The 19,555-nt window shown below is 39.9% G+C and overlaps 1 protein-coding gene across 4 annotated transcripts in view; it reads left to right on the forward strand.

The window, feature by feature from the left end:
- The window catches only part of tbc1d22a (TBC1 domain family, member 22a), a 148,038-nt gene that overhangs the window by 16,078 nt on the left and 112,405 nt on the right, over positions 1 to 19,555 (forward strand). For all 4 annotated transcript variants that reach the window (XM_027151450.2, XM_027151453.2, XM_027151454.2 and 1 more), the window contains exon 5: positions 10,658 to 10,728. In XM_027151450.2, coding sequence (XP_027007251.1) covers positions 10,658 to 10,728 — 71 coding nt within the window. The remainder of the gene's footprint in view (positions 1 to 10,657; positions 10,729 to 19,555) is intronic.

Genomic DNA, 19,555 nt, shown 5'->3' on the forward strand with positions numbered 1-19,555 from the left:
TGTAGCGAGCCGACGGAGAGCATGGAGATGGACTGGAGGGGAGTGTGTGAGCCAAAACATGCTGTATTCCACATGACCTTGATGGAAATGTTTGGAAAAAGAGCAGTGTTCGCTGGCCCCCCTATGTTTGGCTGGTGCCGAATGCCAGTTTAAGGATTAACGGCTCAGAGGTACATGGAGAGGCAGTGTGTTGCAAATGCCAAAGTCAGCCTCAGGACTCGGTATCAGTACATTTTTAGTATCAGAACTAAATCAGATTTGTTTGGTTTGATTAAAGGAATGCGTCAGAGTTTTGCATCCTATGTTATCGATCTTGTATGTGTAGCTCTTGTAGGATGCAGTAGGCAGCAAGTGAACAGTCAGTTGGATTGTGTTGGAAGCAGGAACATGGGCAAGTAGAAAGATCTGAGCGACTTCGTCGAGGGCCACATGGTGATGGCCAGATGACTGGGTCAGTCCTTCTCTAAAACAACCCACAAAAAGTGATCCAAGGAAGGACAACCGATGAACCGGCAACAGGGTCCAGGGTGCTCAAGGGTCATTGATGTGTGTGGGGAGTTAAGGCCAACAAATTGCTGAGAAAGTTCATGCTGGCTATAATAGAAAGGTGTCAGAACACACAGTGAATCTCATCTTGCTGCATGTGGGGCCATGATGACTATAGTCCACCTCTAAAAGCACCAGCAATCTGAACTTGTGCATCAGAACTGGACAAGGGAGCAAAGGTTGAACATGGTCTGGGCTGATGAATCACGTTGTCTTTTACTTCATGTGTATCACTTACCCCGGGAAGAGAGAGAACCAGGATGCACTGTGGGAACAAGGTGAACCGGTGGAGGCAGTGTGATGTTCTGCTGGGAAACTTTGGCTCCTAGCATTCATGTAGATGCTACTTTGACATGTAACACCTTCTTAAACACTCCACCTCTTCATGGCATTGATATTTTCTACTGGCAGTGGTCTCTTTCTCATCCATCCATCCATCCATCCATCCATCCATCCATCCATCCATCCATCCATCCATCCATCCATGCATAACTCTGTTTATGTTGTACTTTTAAGAGTTTGGCTTTTAAGAAAAAAGCCAAAGTACAGGAAGATATTATCACTTTCAGATGATTGATTGCAATCTCATAATCCCGTTTAAATACTGATATCCTTCCCCTTACATCTTTAATATGAATCTTCATGTCTTTGGCAATCTCCTGTGTGTGAAATATTCATTATGAACTGTAATCACGGGCTGGTAGTTGAGAAACTTCTTATTAAATGTCTTAAGGTGTGGGCGTACGAGTGTATGAGATTAGTTTAATGCCAGACAGATTTGGTTCCTTATATCCTCGGACTAACCGCCCAAAAGCGTATAAGCTTCTCATGAAGCAGCTCAGGAGCTCAGCTAGAATTTCATCACAATGCTCTCATTCTGCATTGGTCACAGATTTCATTCGACATCAACTCCCTGCTGGGCCTGAACTGCAGGAAAACTTTCCTCACTGTTAAGGGAGTGTTTTTTTTTTTCTTTTCTTTTCTTTAAATGTAATATTTTCTTATGTGGTTATACACAATGGTGTCACTGGGTGTTGAGTGTTGTGCCTGGATAATGACGCAAGAGGTGTGAAAAAGTAGGCAAATTTATAATGCAATCAATTAAAGGCAGCAGTGCGGTTAGGCTGAAAGCGTGGTGGAAGTGACAGGGTCTTACTGTATGCTCCCCAGCCACCTGGACTATATTTCATCCTCCTGAGCAGCATCAGCTAATACAGCAAAGTATCTTTTTACAAGACTCCCATTAGTTTACGAGTGTGCCGTGCGCCACTTTGTCCTTTATTTGACTTAACTGCACTTCTGTTTCACATGGTTTTAGAGCCTAACTTTTACTGGCTTCACAGCGGTGTTGGACAGATACACACAACTGGAAATGAACAGCATCTCATGGTCATGTGGACTATTAATTATGAGCAGCAGCTGCAACATCTATAGAGCTGTATATTGAGTTGTCAGAAGTGGCTGAAATCTCACATGTATGAAGAAAGGCCTTTGCTTAGTGGCTGAAAAATTGTTGAAATTTTGAAGCAGCATCATTTAAAACAAACAGCTTTTATTAGCTAGCTGTTACATCAGCATTAACACAGTCTAGCATATGATCACACACACAACTCCGTGTCAGTACAATGTACAGTCGGGTTCTTACTGTGTCACAGCTCATCATGCTGTGGGTCTGGACACTTAGTCTCAGTTAGTTCCTCATTGTCTGCCTTTCATATTAATGACAAAGTTACATACTGACAGTGGAAGATGTAGATAATACACTGTCAATATGTAACACTGTCATTGAAAGTGTCATACATCTTATATATACATTTACAGCATTTAGCAGACGCCCTTATCTAGAGTGACTTACTTTTTTTCTCATTTTTTAAAAAAGGCTGAGCAATTGAGTGTTAAGGGCCTTGCCAACAGTGGCAGCTTGGTGGACGTAGGACTCGAACTCACAACCTTCTGATTGTTAGCCCAACACCTTAACCACTAGGCTACCACATCCCTATATATGATATACCACATTATATCATTTCATAGAGCTTCTTTCTTTCTTTCTTTCTTTCTTGCTTGCTTGCTCATGTTTTTTCTTTCTTGCTCGTGTTCTTTCTTTCTTTCTTTCTTTTTTGCTCGTGTTCTTTCTTTCTTTCTTTTTCTTTCTTTCTTTCTTTCCTTCTTGCTCATGTTTTTTCTTTCTTGCTTGTGTTCTTTCTTTCTTTCTTGCTTGTGTTCTTTCTTTTTTTCTTTCTTTCTTGCTCGTGTTCTTTCTTTCTTTCTTGCTCGTGTTCTTTCTTTCTTTCTTTTTGCTCGTATTCTTTCTTTTTTCTTTCTTTCTTTCTTTTTTGCTCATGTTCCTTCTTTCTTTCGTTCTTTCTTGCTTGTGTTCTTTCTTAATTTCTTTCTTTTTGCTCGTATTCTTTCTTTTTTCTTTCTTTCTTTCTTTTTTGCTCATGTTCCTTCTTTCTTTCGTTCTTTCTTGCTTGTGTTCTTTCTTAATTTCTTTCTTTTTGCTCGTATTTTTTCTTTTTTCTTTCTTTCTTTCTTTTTTGCTCGTGTTCTTTCTTTCTTTTTCTTTCGTTCTTTTTTTTTGCGCTCTCTCTCTCTCTCTCTCCCTCCCTCCCTCTCTAACAAAGGAGTAAAGGTAGGAAGGTTTCTCCCCTGATGTATTACACATGCTATATAACAAACATGATGTTAAAATCCCCAGCATGTTTCAGCTCCCACTTTATGGCATTAAAGGCCAGGATGTTTGTTGGAGGTTAAGCGATTTACAGTGTTGTCCCTCTGTTTTAACTTGTGTATTGCTGAATAAAGGATAACACAGGAGGAGTAACAGTGGACTCACACTGTTTGGCTCTTGGCTTATAGAGGGAACCAGTTCCTTCTTCACTTCACTGCAGTCAGTGTGTAGTTTTCTTTGCACTCGGCTTGCTGCTGCATCACTGTGTCTCTGACTGACAGCCCTCTGCACTCCTGATAAATGACGGATGTCTTTCAGTCCTTTCTCTCTTTCCTTTACTCCTCCTTCTGGTGCTGCCTATTCCTCTTGATGCTGACTTCACAATATTTCTCCTTTTGAATTTTTATCTTCTTCTTTTTTTTTTTTTGGCCTGGATGTCATGCCGAGCTGGAAGGATTTTGGAGGCGGTCTCACACTCGATCCGAGCATCACGCTTCACATAAGCTGTTGTAAGTCTTGCAGTCTTTAGAGAGGTTCATTGAATACCGAGGACCACTTTACAGCAGCCACATAATGGAGACACTAAGACACCGAGGTGAATTACAGTCTCACTGATGTGCCTCATCAGGAGGAAGCTTTTTTTTCCTACAGGCGTCTTTGAGGAAGGGCTTTGTAAAGCACCGAGTGCTGTGGATCTGTATACAGCAAAAACATCACCTAAAATATAGCACAAGAAAATAGCACAACGTCATGTGTGTGGAGACAGAACTTTTGTTCCAAATGGTGGAAATGATTCAGTACAGTGGCTTTTAATGATGTTTCTCAGTATCTAAATATAATGCAGTATATAAAAAATAAGACAACATATGTTCAGGCTTCAGGAACAAATGTATGTCAGTTTATAATTTTTGAAGTAAATGCATTTATTAATGTATTTATTTAGTTTTAATATAATATTTGAATTGTACACCTAGTATTTTTCTCATTGCCTAACATTAGCTGAACCATATGTTTCTCAAACATTTTGTCCAATCAAGCTTTATTGTCAATGTTGATGCACAAAAAATGGTGAATTTTGTATATTTTCTCTGTCTGTCAGTCAGTCAGTCAGTCAGTCAGTCAGTCAGTCAGTCAGTCAGTCAGTCAGTCTGTCTCTCTGTCTCTCTGTCTGTCTCTCTGTCTGTCTCTCTGTCTGTCTCTCTGTCTGTCTCTCTGTCTGTCTCTCTGTCTCTCTCTCTGTCTGTCTCTCTGTCTCTCTCTCTCTCTCTCTCTCTCTCTCTCTCTCTCTCTATATATATATATATAAATAAATGATATATTTATATTGTATATATATATATATATCTATCTATATATATATATATATATATATATATATTAAACTATAGCTCTGTTTTAGATGAAGTCTGGAGAATAATACCACAATTTCCAGATGCTGGATACACTTTCATTTCTTTTACATCCACAGCCACAAAAAAAACAAAACAAACCCCAAAACAAACCCACAAAAAATGATGGAACAAATTACCTGCTGCTGTTTTTTAATCAGTGCTACAGTCCTCTGATCATTTCTCTGCTGTCTGGATTGACACCTCTTTGATTTTGTGGGCAGATGCTACCTGCATTGAGGAAAAAAAATCTTTGTCATTTTTAAAAAAAATATTTATTCAGAACCTGAGAACAAAACAGCGTTATTCAGTCTGTGTGTCTGGATTTCAGATCGTGTTCAGCTGGCTGTGTAAGAGCTTTGTTAGCAGGATGTATTACTCGATGCAGTCAGCAGATATACTACATGAATGATTAGGACCCTTGTTCTGGGATTCAGTCTAACTGTGTGTTTATTTTATACAATATAATTTGAAGGCATAAAATTTACGACTTTTGAGCCCAGATAGAGAGAAATCTTCTTTTTTTTTATTATTATTATTATTAGTATTAGTGGCTGTTGTAGTAAATAAAAAACAAAACACTCTACTACTACAAATTATTGTTATTATTGGTGGTGGTTCAGTGACAGGATCCGGTGCCCTTACTGCCATGGCACGGGTTCGAGCCCTGAGCAAGGAACCTACCAAACCTGATAAAATGGGAGGGATGTGCATGGAAGAGTATCCTGTGTAAAACCTGTTCTAAACTCAAATATACAAGGGTAAGATGATCCACTGTGGCTTCCCTGAGCAGAGAGCAGCTGAAGGGCAACAACAATATTAATAACGATAATAAAAATAATGATGATAATAATATTTGTTGTAGTAGTAATAAATTAAAATACAACTCTACTACTACGCATTTTCTTCTTATTATTAATAATCACACTGTTAGTAGTTAATGGCTTAAATATATTCTGCTTCCTCTCCTTATTCAGATGCATTAAGAGCAATGATATAGTCAGGCGTTTTAAATGCAGCTTTAATATGCACCAGTGACACCTACGCCGTGGACCTTTTCCAGATGAGATGTCTTCAGCATCTTTTCAAGACGCGTCTCCTAATGAAAGTCCTCTGTTTTTGACGGACAACCTCGCGGCTGTCTCGTACAATAATTTAAGCTGTGAAAAACATAAATCAGACCGAACGGGATCATGCAGCGCATAATCAGAGCCTATTATTTGCCTTTAGACATCGTTTTACATTTACATCAGAGTTCATCAGTCACGAACGCGTGCTTGGATACTTGCCGAGTGGGGAAAAAAGCACCTGTCGCACTGCTGTAGAGTGAAAAAAATAACACAGACGGCATGTTGAAGGCTTGTTGCTGGCACGTGCTTCGTCCTGCTGCTGCATCCCAGCAGTATGTAGTGTTTGTAGCTACCAGACAGATGTGCTTGCTCCAGACCCAGATGCTTTCTGGTCGCGCCCATCGCAGCCATGCGGGTGAGGCCACGTTCGAGGTCGCCGTCTCCCGGAGGAGACACAGACACAGCAAGAGGGAGAGTGAACGTGTGAGTTTGCGTCCAAACCTGCTCACCCCCGCCCCATCCACCTCCCCTCACCCACTGCGAGATTAATGTCGCGTAGAGGAAATATAACAGATAGTTTAATTAAGCGCCAGGGCAGAAGATTCATTGGCTAATTTCTGTGTCTGACAGCACCAATGAGGGCTCAAAGGTGCGAGGCGAGGAGACGCACCCTTGAGTGGCTCTGTGTTTAATGAATTGAGTGCTTTTCCTATAAAGTTCTGCTACTCATTAAAGGCAGCCTTCACCGTGTCACTTCCTCACCGCCGTCCTCTCTCTGTTTACCTGCTTGATGAAATCACGTCGATGTCTCCACGCTCCTTCAGATTTCACTACACTGCCCCATTGGTACCGTCCAGCATGTTGTAAGTGGAACCTTGTCAAGCTATACATTCCCTGGCCACTTTAATAGGAACATTTACGCAGTTATCCAGTCAGTAAATCATGTCGCCACAGAGCACTGCATTAAATCCGGTTGATGCTGGTCCAGTGCTTCAGTTAACGGTCATGTTAAATAGCAGAAAGGGGGATAATGTTATCTTATTGATGATCTCCTGGCATTTATACAGTAAAAATGTGTATTTCTATAAAATCACTGAATTTGGAACTTGGAGAATTCATTAACACTCGTATACTTGTATTTGCCACGTACACAGTTTTATAACAGTATACAGCTTGCAGTTAAATGAAAACCCAGCCTGCTCCTCCGGAGACCGTGCATTTAAATAAAGTACCTAAAAACAGAACGAATAGAAATAGATGTTAGCTGTAGTAATATGATGTGCGGTTATCTTTCACAGAGTAACGGTGCATAAGGTGTAAAAAAAGCGACGAACGTGTCGGCGTGTTACAGTATGTAGTAACAGTAAAAGTGAAGTCACAGAGACTTTATAGATCCTGTAGGCATCTTAGTAGTGGACATGTCCATGTTATGGACTCTAATAGCCTGAGGGAAGAAGCTGCTCCTGAGCATCTCAGCTCTCAGACTGCGGAAGCTTTCACCTGATTAATGTAACCTTAACGCATGAATTAAACTGAGACTAATGTTAATATTTGTTGTGTCTGTCAGCTTACTATATTTTCTCACCTGTAGTAGTCCGAGCAGGCAGGCTGATGCGATGGCGTCTACATCAGGTCTTAGCGAATCTCACTGTCGTCCTGGCTTAAAGAACAGATCCGTTTTAATAAACCGCTGCTTTTGATGATTCATCGACAACGGCTGTTTGAAAGGCAATTCAGCTTCCTTTTAGTGAGCGAGCGCAGAGGTTGTGTGAAGAGATAAGGCCTGGAACTCGACGACACTTTGAATAGCTCGTAATGACAAAAATGAATTACGCTTTCAGAGCGCTCGACGCGACCATCATTCTCCATGTTGAAGAAAAGGTGTAACGGTTCACTGAATTAGGATCGGTACACAGCACCATTCATGGATCTGCGTGTTTCATAACACTGTGTTTGTGTTCAACACAGCTTTTTTGTTGTCTCAGATACACAGTAGCAATGACTTGGATAAACAACATGTTTCATGATCACAAAAACTGTGACAAATTTTCCACTTAAACAGGCGAGACGGCGTCGCGTACATATTTGTCCCTTTATGTGTATAGGATCTAAAGCTTAGGATTCATGTTTCTAGAAGTACTACTAACTGCTTATACCACGGCACTGTCGAACGCTTGCATCTGATCGGTCAGAAGATGTTTCTGTTTTCTCAAGCTGCAGCTCTGACAGTAGAGTCAGCAGTTTAGTACATATAAACCGTCACTTCTTAAAACATTAGGATTCTACAGTAGGGACTCGTTCAGTGGACCATCAACAGCTTTCAAACCGTGTGTAATTATATGGTAATAAAGTAAAGGTTACAGTTAGGATCTTTGTTGTTTATCAGGAATACTTCATCAGGAATACTCACCAGGAATTCTTTATCAGGAATACTTTATCATCAATACTTTATCATCAATACTAACCAGGAATTCTTTATCAGGAATACTTTATCATCAATACTTTATCATCAATACTAACCAGGAATTCTTTATCAGGAATACTTTATCATCAATACTTTATCATCAATACTCACCAGGAATTCTTTATCAGGAATACTCACCAGGAATTCTTTATCAGGAATACTTTATCATCGATACTTTATCATCAATACTAACTAGGAAGTCTTTATGATGAAACCTAACTGTTTATTGTCTTTTGTGTATTGTATTTTTTGTACTTTTTGTATTGTCTTGTAATGTTTTGTCTACACCGTCTTTTGTCCTGCACTGTCTTGTCTGTCTTGTCCTGCACTGTTTGCACCAGGTTACACAGTTGCACTTTATGTGGCTAAGACTACTTCAAAGTCCTTAGCCCTGTCTTTGTTTTATATAGCAGCCTGATCCTGGAGAAACGTTGTCTCATTTCACTGTGTACTGCAACAGCTATATATGGTTGTAATGACAATAAAAGCTACTTGACTCGACTTGACTAAGCAGGAATACTTTCTCAGGAATTATTTATCAGGAATACTTTAACAGGGATTATTTATCAGGAATTTATTTATCAGGAATACTTTATCAGGGATTATTTATCAGGAATTATTAATCAGGAATTTATTTATCAGGAATTTATTTATCAGGAATTTATTTATCAGGAATTTATTTATCAGGAATACTTTCTCAGGAAGATTATTTATCAGGAATACTTTTTCAGGAATACTTTATCAGGAATTTATTTATCAGGAATACTTTATCAGGAATTTATTTATCAGGAATACTTTATCAGGAATTTACTTATCAGGAATTTATTTATCAGGAATACTTTATCAGGAATACTTTATGATGAATACCAACCAGGAATACTTTATCGGGAACACTAACCAGGGATACATTGTCTGGAATACTAACCAGGAATAATAAATTGTTTTGTTATTTAACTCTGCACATGTGTAGAATCTGATACGGTATATGGCTAACCTTCAGGAAGGACTGTTGGATTTATGGTCATTTTGCAGATAAATATTCCCAGAATTATCGAAACCTTTCCACCCCATGAGATTGTATATTCTGGAGCTAATTAGGGAGCTGCATTTCTGTACCATTTCTCATCAGCATACTGCAGTCAGGATATGTTCATTTGTAAACCAGAGAGCCGTTTCTCCTCGTGTCATCGTTTAAGCCTAAATGACTTCTCCTGCTCTTGAGCACGAACGAGACGACGCAACACAGAGCCTAATTCTCGGCCAGAACGCACCGTTAATATTTTTCGAGCTCGACGAAGCTCACAGTGTAAATTTAAACTAGAAATAAATGAAATAGACCCTCGCTTTCTCCCATAAAAATAACATGATAAAAATCAGCTGTGTGGCTCCTCATAAACAGAGAGGTGTGTGTTTTTTTTTTTTGTTTTTTTTTGTTTTTTGGACTGTCATCTTGTTAGCATTATCTAGTGTGTATTGTAGCGTGTGGCTGCGTTCCTGCTGTTTGAAACACAGTTGGGATGTGTGCAGGCTTTGTTGATTAACTAATTTATGGGAATAATTTGTTTGAAAGCTTTGTTTGATTGAAGCTTAAATGTAAAATTGTGTTTGAGTTTTCTGTTGAATTCATTTAGGCGCAGTGTCACTTTTTAATGAGGCTTTGAGGAAGTCTTCACATTTAGATTCCCAGCTCTCAGGATTCAAAGCGTCGCTGCTTTGAGCTCTGCTTAGTGCGATTATAAACACGTTCAGAAAGCGTGTATAACTCCGGATCGCCGTATACTCTGTGTTCATGAAGGCACACGGTGGAGTGACTGCTGGTTTGATTCTTTTTCTGACAGGAAGAAGGAGACAAATGAACTTTGATGTCGGTGATGGACACAAGCAACATGAGAAGGTTTTGTCAACTTTCATCCGCAGTAGTTTAGAATGCAGACAAAGTCAGGAAATCGCACGACACACGTGCAGTTCTATAGGGCGTTAATGAAGGCTTGTTAAAGTTTGAGGTTTTTTTTTCACTATTACAGTCATTTTAGATGTGCTTTGATTTCCAGATAGAGGGAAAAATATGAAGGGGCTTTCACACCGGCCGTCTGAAACAGAACAGAGTTTGCATGAAGAATTGGTAGGAAGTGCAGCACGATGAACTGGAAGTGTGGCAGAATGCGGGTCCACTTTTCAGGGAGTAAAGTAACCTGCGTGTGTTTTAGCTGATGGTTTCCACTGCACACGTGTAGCATGTAGCATAAGTGGCAGGGAAAACGGTGTGGGACATGGAAGAGCTGAGATGCCTTACTGTACATAATAACAGCAAAATAGAAAAACATGGCGAGACATGTTGTACTGGCATTCGTGATGTCGGATGAACACGTCTTTGAAAAGTAGAAAGGTTAAAAATAGGTAAAAGATTGTGCATTAGCATTTCTCACTTTTTTTTTTATGCCTCGAGAACCGAAAAAGCCGTTGTGGAGTCATGACACGTGATATGATGCATGTGTTTTTTTCTTCCCTCCACTTATAGAAGAGCTGCGGAAGTTGAGCTGGTCAGGAATCCCACGTCAAGTGCGGCCCATCACATGGAAGCTTCTCTCAGTGAGTAAACCAGTTCATTTACCGTCAGCTTTACCTCACTGTCATGACACTCACTAACACACGTCTTCATCTTCAAACGCTCAGCAGGCCACTTGTTTTCACCCACGTTTTTCACAAGGACGTTGTTCCGAACACGTTAAATGCGTGTGCATTGTCGGAGCGTTGCCGCACAGGTGCAGCGGCTCAATCGTGTGTTCAGCTTTACAAGACACAAAGTTAATTAGCAACGTTTGATGTTTCCTCACGTTTCGTTTCAGGCTGTTTGATAGCAATTAATTTGCTTGATGTGCTTACAGAATGGAACAGATCTATATAGTGGCACTGCATGCAAATGTGTCATTTCTTCAGAAAGAGAGCGGGGAAAGATACGGCAGAAAGGTAAAAGAAATGATCGTGAAGCAAAAATAAGGGAGGTGGAAACATTAGCATATGTGTGGCAGCTTGGAAAAAGCCTTGATGAGCAAACTGTACACAATTGTATGGTCAATGCACTTATTCTGTACGTTAATAAAAACACCTGTAACCATGCTCGTCTATGCCAAAATGTTGTGGCTGCAGTGCAGTGCACAAGCTCCCATGTCAAGAGTTCACTTTATTTCACATCGAACATCAGAATGGGGGAAATTAGGATCTCTGTGGTTGAGGGGGTGGGGTGGTGTTGGGAATGACGAAACTGATTAGTGCTGAAAGAAAGCCTACAGTAACTCATATAACATGGCAAGCTGAAAAGCATCTAATGCACAAGATGGCGAAGGGGATGAGCTACACCAGCAGAGGAACACATCGGGTTCTGCTCCTGTGAGCCATGAACAAGTATCAGCAATTGGGGGAAAAAAGCAAAACATCAGCTGGGCTTTATCTGCTCAGGTTTGGTGACCAGAGAGTTCAGTTGTACATTCGAAGAGATATAGCCTCAGTGACGAAAGTTTGAACATTTGAAATAAAAGTGAAACGGGAAAGATGCATGTTTTTTTAAGATCTTGAGCCGTCTGACTGCCTCAGTCTCTGACCTTTAAAGGGTGTAGCAATGGTGGATTTGTGCTCGTCCTTGATCTTTCAGCTGCTGTATGTGTGTGTGTGTGTGTGTGTGTGTGTGTGTGTGTGTGTGTGTGTGTGTGTGTGTGTTGGTAAAACTTAGAGGGATTAGTCTAGAGAGCTGCAAGTGAGAAGACGCACTCTGGCATAAACCTTACATAAAAAGTCATTGACAAACTGATCATTGGCTTGATATCACAATATTACGATGTAGGTGGGATGCTACTGTACAGTACATGTTTTGCTTGCCTGTGCTCTTTTTTCCCCCAAAAACGATGGTTTAATTCAAATGTATTGTAGAACACATTCATTCTATGTATTGATTCGCGCAGCTTATAACTCTGACTAAATGTATAAGGTATAAAACATTTTAGTGTGCGCTAAATCATTAGAAAGGTTTTCTAGTAACACCACATCCTAAAGTGCTTTATTCCTCTTATACCACAGCAGAATGCCAATGCTAGGCATTTATATTTATAAAAGAGTATCACCTTGTATGTTTTGTCCATTTATAGTTATGTTTAATGGTGTTGAAATCTACACAAGACAAGTTAGTTCATGGTGTCTGTTCTATTATAGCTGCTGTAAACTGTAAGTATCCTTGCAAAAAGCTTCATCATATAAACCTGCCATTGGAATTATAGCTGACCCTAATGTCAGAGCTGCTGTTGTAGGTGTGTAATCAACTCCTTCTGGCCAATCGGGCTTGAGAACCCGCGTTTGTTTTGGTCTTCACTGTCAGCACAGTCGTCTGTAAGAGTTTATCCACCTCGCTTGTATTCAGGATGGCCTCGATTCATTTGCTCTCTTTTTAATTCTGGTGTATTCATGCTGATTTTTCATTCAAAGCCGTCTCATGAGCTTGAAACACAAAGAGAGAAAAAGGGCCGCATGAATGTAATCAAGGTAAAGCGACACAATGTTCTGCCTGAAGGGTACAGTCTTTAGTTAGTGGTTACATCTGTGAGGAAGAGGTCAGGAATCAAGTCTTCTTAGTGAGTGTCTTTTCAGGGAAATTGAATAATAAAAAACAGTTATTTGCCTCAAGTGCAAAAAAAAAAAAATCTTCCCGTACACTTTTAATGCGGTGTGGAAAGCAAAGGTAAAGCTGTTATGTGTACACTATCTGTGCTATAATTGGTGTAAAGAGTCCCACAGGATAGAGCTGACATGATGAGGGCTGCATGTCAATTCAGCCTCATGCCAGGAGGCTTCTCCTGTGGCTGGCGGGCCGCACCGTGCCGAGTACACGCCACGGTGGCACACTGATTGATGTGTTGCCAGTCTGCAACTATAATAAAGCAAAGATTTGATATTCTGGCCCTGATCTTGTGTCCGTGTGTGGTCTCTGAACACACACACACACACACACACACACACACACACACACACACACTTGTGCACAAACAGCCAATTCACCTGTTGACCTTCATTTGCCTATGGCAAGCTCATCTGTCATTTTGACTAGAGCCCAAGGCTGTACTCCCACTCAATCAAATCACATCGATCTGTGCTATTGAACCCAGCATGGTTTGCGATTTGACTTCATTTGTCCATGCCTCTGTCTGTCTGAGCTTTGTGTTGGTGTGTGAGGACAGGAGTGATCTCAAACAGCTGGAAATCATTCTTTAACAAGAGTGATGGTTGACAAGGAGGTGTGTGTGTGTGTGTGTGTGTGTGTGTGTGTGTGTGTGTGTGTGTGTGTGTGTGTGTGTGAGGCAGCAGAAGGTGGTGTCACGGTTTGAACAGTTCCTTTAATGTACAATCGATTCCCTGTCCTGCTGACTGCACACAAACCACAACCCTCCCCCACCTCCTCAGCACCCCATCCCCCACAGCTTGTCTTCCTCAGGAACCCGCTCAAGTGCTCCCCTAAGTAGAAATCATTTTCGTTTTGTCAGGTCCTTGCTCGAAAAAATAAAGATTTCATTTACTCCCGAAATTGATTCCTTAAACCTTTTTTTTTTTTTAAGAAAGGGTACAAAAAAGAGAGAGTGCGTGGGGGGTGGGGGGGGGTGGGTGGGTGGAGAAACAATTGGCTATTTACTGTAGTTCAGCATTTAGCACTTGACAGGAGCAGAGTTTCTGTGAGAGAGTAGCGATGGCAGGGGAAATCACCAGTGCTTCTGCAACCTGTCACCACCAGTCTGCACTTGATCATGGTTGTATTTTGTTTCGGTGTTCTCTCTTCTACGGTTCTTTTTATCTTTTTTTTTTTTTATTTCAGAAGTCGTTGTCTCAGCTCTTCTGTAAAAGTCAGTCAGAACCCAATAAAACACGCTTGAATTTTTCTCCCAAGTTGACCTGCCGTAAACATTCCATTAACCTTGCCTTCTGAGTAGTAGTATCTCTCTCTCTCGCTCTCTCTCTCTCTCTCTCTCTCTCTCTCTCTCTCTCTCTCTCTCTCTCTCTCTCTCTCTCTCTCCCACTGCTTCATTATTCAAACACCTCCATGGCCAGAACAGACCGTAAACTTCACTCCTTCCTCACTCTCTTTTTTTTCTTTTTCTTTCGATGTCCCAGATGTCCTCTGTGATGTACTCTCACTGAAAGTAACAAACTATACAGTACGTACTTTCTTTACAGTGCTTAAGTACATCATTCACTGTAACTGTTTTTTTTGTCTATATTATTACCACAACATTATTACCACAACATTTTTGATTACATTGACAGACTATCAGTTATAACGCATGTAAAGACTTTTTGGGGTCTGGGAATTTTGGGATCCAATCAAACGAAAGCAGTTTCTTGACGAAGGTGTTGCTAAAATGCTTAGTCAGCAGCCGCAATGTCTGAGACACAGGAGACAGATGAGCATCTGTAGCCCAATGTATCTTCAAGTCTAAAGGCCAGACAGCGTCCTAATGATCTGCCAAATGTATATAAGGCAAAACCTCTGGTAACATCAGGCTTTACTGCTCGATGTCTAACCTGCAGACACGTGTCAGACCTTTATATGACTGACAGTAGACTAGCTAGCCACATCTTCATGATTTACAGCATGAAAGCTCTGCGTTAGACTTGTGATGTTTAGCAATGAACGATTGCTGAGATATCTAACCATTGCTAATCTCTATAGGTAACTCTCGGGAGAATAATAACTAATTACCTGGCTAGAGATATTCATGAATGCTAGCTAGCTAGCTAGCAAGTTAAGGACTTTAACAAAGGAACTGAAGGAGGAAGATGAATGTAATGCTGTCATTCATGGTACATTTAAACAATACAATTTAATTCAGTGTTTTAAATTAAACAAATCATTTTATTGGATCTGACCTAACATCCTAGTAATCAGTATGTAGCAACAACTAATAAAAAATAGATGAATAGTTATAGAAAAAAAAAAGAAAATATATATATATAAAATACTTACTATATAATATACTAGCTATATACGTTTTTGTCATGTCCTCAATTGTTAACGAATGCAGACGGTAACCCATGGCTCTTACTATTTTGAAGATACTTAAAGAATAAAACTGGAGAGAACGTAACACGAAACAGAGATTAATCATTTTTTTCTATAACAAAGAAACGGACACTAATACAGCAAATGAAATGGTAGTACACACATCCCATATCTGTGCTGCATAATTAGCTTGAATCACAGATGTAGTGTGTTTATAAGGCTGATTAATTTCTTTAGGTAAAGCACAGGCACTTACAAGTGCTCTTTGTTTGTACAAGTTTCGTATCTTTTAATGAAGTCATTTAAATGTGCATGCTTTAAGGCGCGCATTAATTCTATCATCTGTGATTTAGCACAGTCTTGTACTCGGTCCACTTTACACAAAACTTCCACAGTCATTTCATTGTAGACCCGGAGCAGCTCGCATGCTGCGCTTTAATAAATAAAGGGACAAACATGCGCAGGTGATTAAATAGTGTTTTCCATTTCGCTAATGTGGCCTGGACACCTCTGACTAATGGCCCGTGCTCGGCGAGCAGCTGGGAGCGGAGGCTGATGCAGAGCCCTAGCTCGGCCTGGGACTCTGAGCATTACATTCGAGCATGAAGGCCTCCCGCTGCTCGCCGGGCATGCTGGGAAACGTGTAGTGTGTCCTCTCCCTGTCTCACCACTGACACACTGCATTTATTACCTGCCTGTTGTTGCTGTGCCTCCGCACCTGGCCTGAGCAGTGCAAGCTGGCTCACTTTCCTTCTCCACTTACTTAACATCAATGTGTGTCCATGTGTGCACACGTGTTCGCGTGTGTGTCCATGTGTGTGCTTGTGTGTCCGTGTGTGTGTCCATGTGTGTGTGTCCATGTGTGTGCTTGTGTGTACATCTGTGTGAATATCTGTGTGTGCGCGCGTGTGTGTGAATGCGTACGTATGTGTGTGTGGGTCTGTGCATCCGTGTGGGTCTGTGTGTGTGTTTACATGTCTGTATGTCCGTCCGTGCATGCATGTGCATGTGTTGTGTTTCTGCTAGTGGTGTAAGTGTACTGATTTTGCTCTTGCACAAAAATTAATTTAATTGGAAGAACCTAGAAATAACCAGTGTTGTATAAAGTATTAGAAAACAATACTTGAGTAAAAGTACAAGTATCGTAGTAGAAAAAGACTTTGGTAGAAGTGAAAGTCACCTTTTAGAATATTACTCAAGTAAAAGTCTTAAAGTATCTGATATTTAATGTACTTCAGTATTTGAAGTAAAAGTAAAAAGTAAAATTTCAGTGATTTACGGTAGGCATAAGAGCAGGGGCGGTTCTAGGGTTTCATCTTTAGGGGTTTTAGCCCTCAGTGAAAATGTAAAACAAGAAGAGTTTTATATTATATATTATATGACTACATAAGCCAAAAGTTATGGTATTATTAAATGGCAAAAGTGGACACCAAAATTTTATGCATGATGTAATGATGCCAGTCTTGAATCAGATCAGTTCATGTCTGTGTGCATTCTCTACAAACAGTGTGTCCAATGAATGCAGTCATTAATAAAGAAAATATTCACAAGACAAAGACCAAATCTATAAATGTTATTTTTATTCAGTATTGATATTGCATTAATATTTTGTTTGTGCTATCAACTCTGGTAATAAGAATAGTGACATTTCACTGCTTTTGGTTGCCGCCGTTATAGATAAACGCCTCTAGCTCTGACTGCGCGTGCTCGCTGCGCTTACCTATGCTTCTCCGTAGAGCATGTGGACGTGCGTAATGCAATCTAGGAGCAGTGATTCGCCAAACCTCCCTTATTACAGTCTTACACATTTCTTATGATTTTATTTTGTAGTAACGAGTAACGAAGATACTTATTGGAAATATAACGGAGTAAAAGTATACATTTTATCTAGGAAATGTAGTGGAGTAAAAGTGAAAGTTGACATACATGTAAATAGCGAAGTAAAGTACAGATACGTGAAGTTTCTACTTAAGCACGGTAACAAAATATTTTTACTCCGTTACATTACAACACTGGAAATAACCTGGTTCACCTAAGTTCACCTGGGCAACATGATTTAGTACAAAATATCAGTTATTTCACTGGTACAATTTAGGGCAATGATACATCTTACAGAATTGAAACAAAGGTCATACAATCTCAGTAGAAATGATGCCAATCAGGGCTGGAGCAATTAGCTGACATCATTTATAATGCTGAAAGGATCAACATGAATTATTTACAGAAATGCCTATAGGCATCTGTTTCTGGATAGAATGTTATACAGTAGTGAAGCTGTTGAGGGCAGCAGCATCGCTCCTACTGTTGCAGCACACAGCGTACAGAACTGTTTCCAGGCCCGACTTTGTACTTCTTTTAAAGAAGACGTGAACAGAACGATCGATTTCACTTGCAACTTATAGGCTTCTCGCTGTCAGACTGAATTTTTTTTTTTTTTTGGTGGGTGAAAAGAAAAAGGTCTAATGCCATTTCACACTGGGTTCATGCGAACTAAGTGATTTTGTAACCCTTGAAACATGACTGATTGAAAACTCAAAAGTGTGTCATGCTGGTTTTTCCTTGCACATCTGAAACATTAGGAAGGAAATCCTATATCCTAGACAGAATTTTCAATGATTATGGCAAGAAAAATAAAGTAGTATCTAAAAAAATCTGATGGTTTCATTCAGAAAACCATGATCAATGCAGTCAGGGCAAGTAGCAGCACATTAGAAATAAAATCACCTCAGAACGTCTGCTTGGTCAGACATTTACTACACGTCTGGCATTAAAGCCTCATATTATCACAAAATGATCACATATTATCATATAGAATTTACTCAGTTCTGATGTGCCCATTGGGTTCATGTGACTGAACTGCGTACCATTAACCCGATTAGTTTTCGTACATCCTACATGATTTGAGTTGCCTTGAATAAAATCAAACAGAGCTCGTACCTAAGCTGAGAATAAAATCTACAATTGTAATGTTTTATAACAAACTCATTACCACAGCACTATTCTATGAAGATTTTGGCTTTCGTTAAATTAATGGCAACGCTGTGAGGATCCTGAGGCATCTAGACATGTACCAGCTCCGGTTGGATTCCTCTTCATGAGGATTTCAGACATTCTAAGAGGAAATGCCATCCACATGTGGTCTTAGAGGACAACAACCTCCTCATCAATACACAATTGTCAGATGGTATATTTCTAATCAGACCTTCAGTGTCACCCAAATGAGGATGAGGTTCTCTTTTCTTCCTCTCTATCTAAGGGAGTTTTTCCTCACCACAGTCTCCTCAGTCACCTCAGGCCTGTTCATTGGTGATAAACACAAACACATTTAAATACAAGTCTGATATTAATCTTGATTAAACTTTTTGTATTACGTTTCTTATGTTCTGTAAAGCTGCTTTGAGACAATGTCCATTGTTAAAAGCGCTATACAAATACACTTGAATTGAATTGAACTGGACATTCTACCATGCGTACTAAATGTAATAATACAGTTATGCCGTAGTTCACATCAGTGCCGACATCATCGTGAGATTTCACACTGTTTATGGTTAATACCATGCAGTGTAGTAATTACAAACGTGTTTAAATTAGGTTTAGTGTAAGCAGTGAAATGACATTTAGTTGTGAAACTGATTTTTTTCTTATTTTTTGACAGACCACATATTCATTTTTTTTTCACTGAGGGGCTTAAATTTATTTATTTTTTCCTTTCTAGCTTTCATTAATACAGTCGGACAGTCGTTCCTTATTGTCTTGCACTGTTATGGAAAACAAAACAACAAAAAAAAAACACAAATTAGAGCAGGGCAAAAAAAAAAAGTAAAACGGGGCATGTGGTGACAGACTTTATTTATGCTTTTCTATGTACACGGATTTGACGAAACCTAGATTTTACCGGTTGCCAATAAAAACAAAATCACACCAAACTTCAAAAATTGAAGTCTAGATCATAAGTACAACTTTACACAGACTTTCATTTTCAGCTGTTCAGTGCTAATGTGAAATACTAAGTCAATTTCTTGTGATTTTTAAACTAATCTCGCAGTTCTTGTCCTACATACAGCATACCGTCTCTTATACAGCTTACAGATTCCAGCAGTCAGCTCTGAATCTCAGCTGAGCACGAGGGACATGTAACGCTGCCCCAGTAGATTTACACTATTCACACAATTCCTGTTTATGATTTCATTTACTGCAGCATGACAAATAGGAATAACCAAGAAAAAACAGTCAGGAGTGTAACCTGCTGCTAGTTTGTGAATGGCAGGACACAAAGTAACGAGGGGAAGTCAATAAGAGGTGCGACTTAGAAATATCCATAGCTGTCATGTGACGCTGCATAGATTTATCACAGTGAAGATTTAAATGAGGAGGCAGGAG

This window comes from Tachysurus fulvidraco, chromosome 19 (genome assembly GCF_022655615.1).
Source record: "Tachysurus fulvidraco isolate hzauxx_2018 chromosome 19, HZAU_PFXX_2.0, whole genome shotgun sequence".
In the NCBI taxonomy this organism is placed as follows: domain Eukaryota; kingdom Metazoa; phylum Chordata; class Actinopteri; order Siluriformes; family Bagridae; genus Tachysurus; species Tachysurus fulvidraco.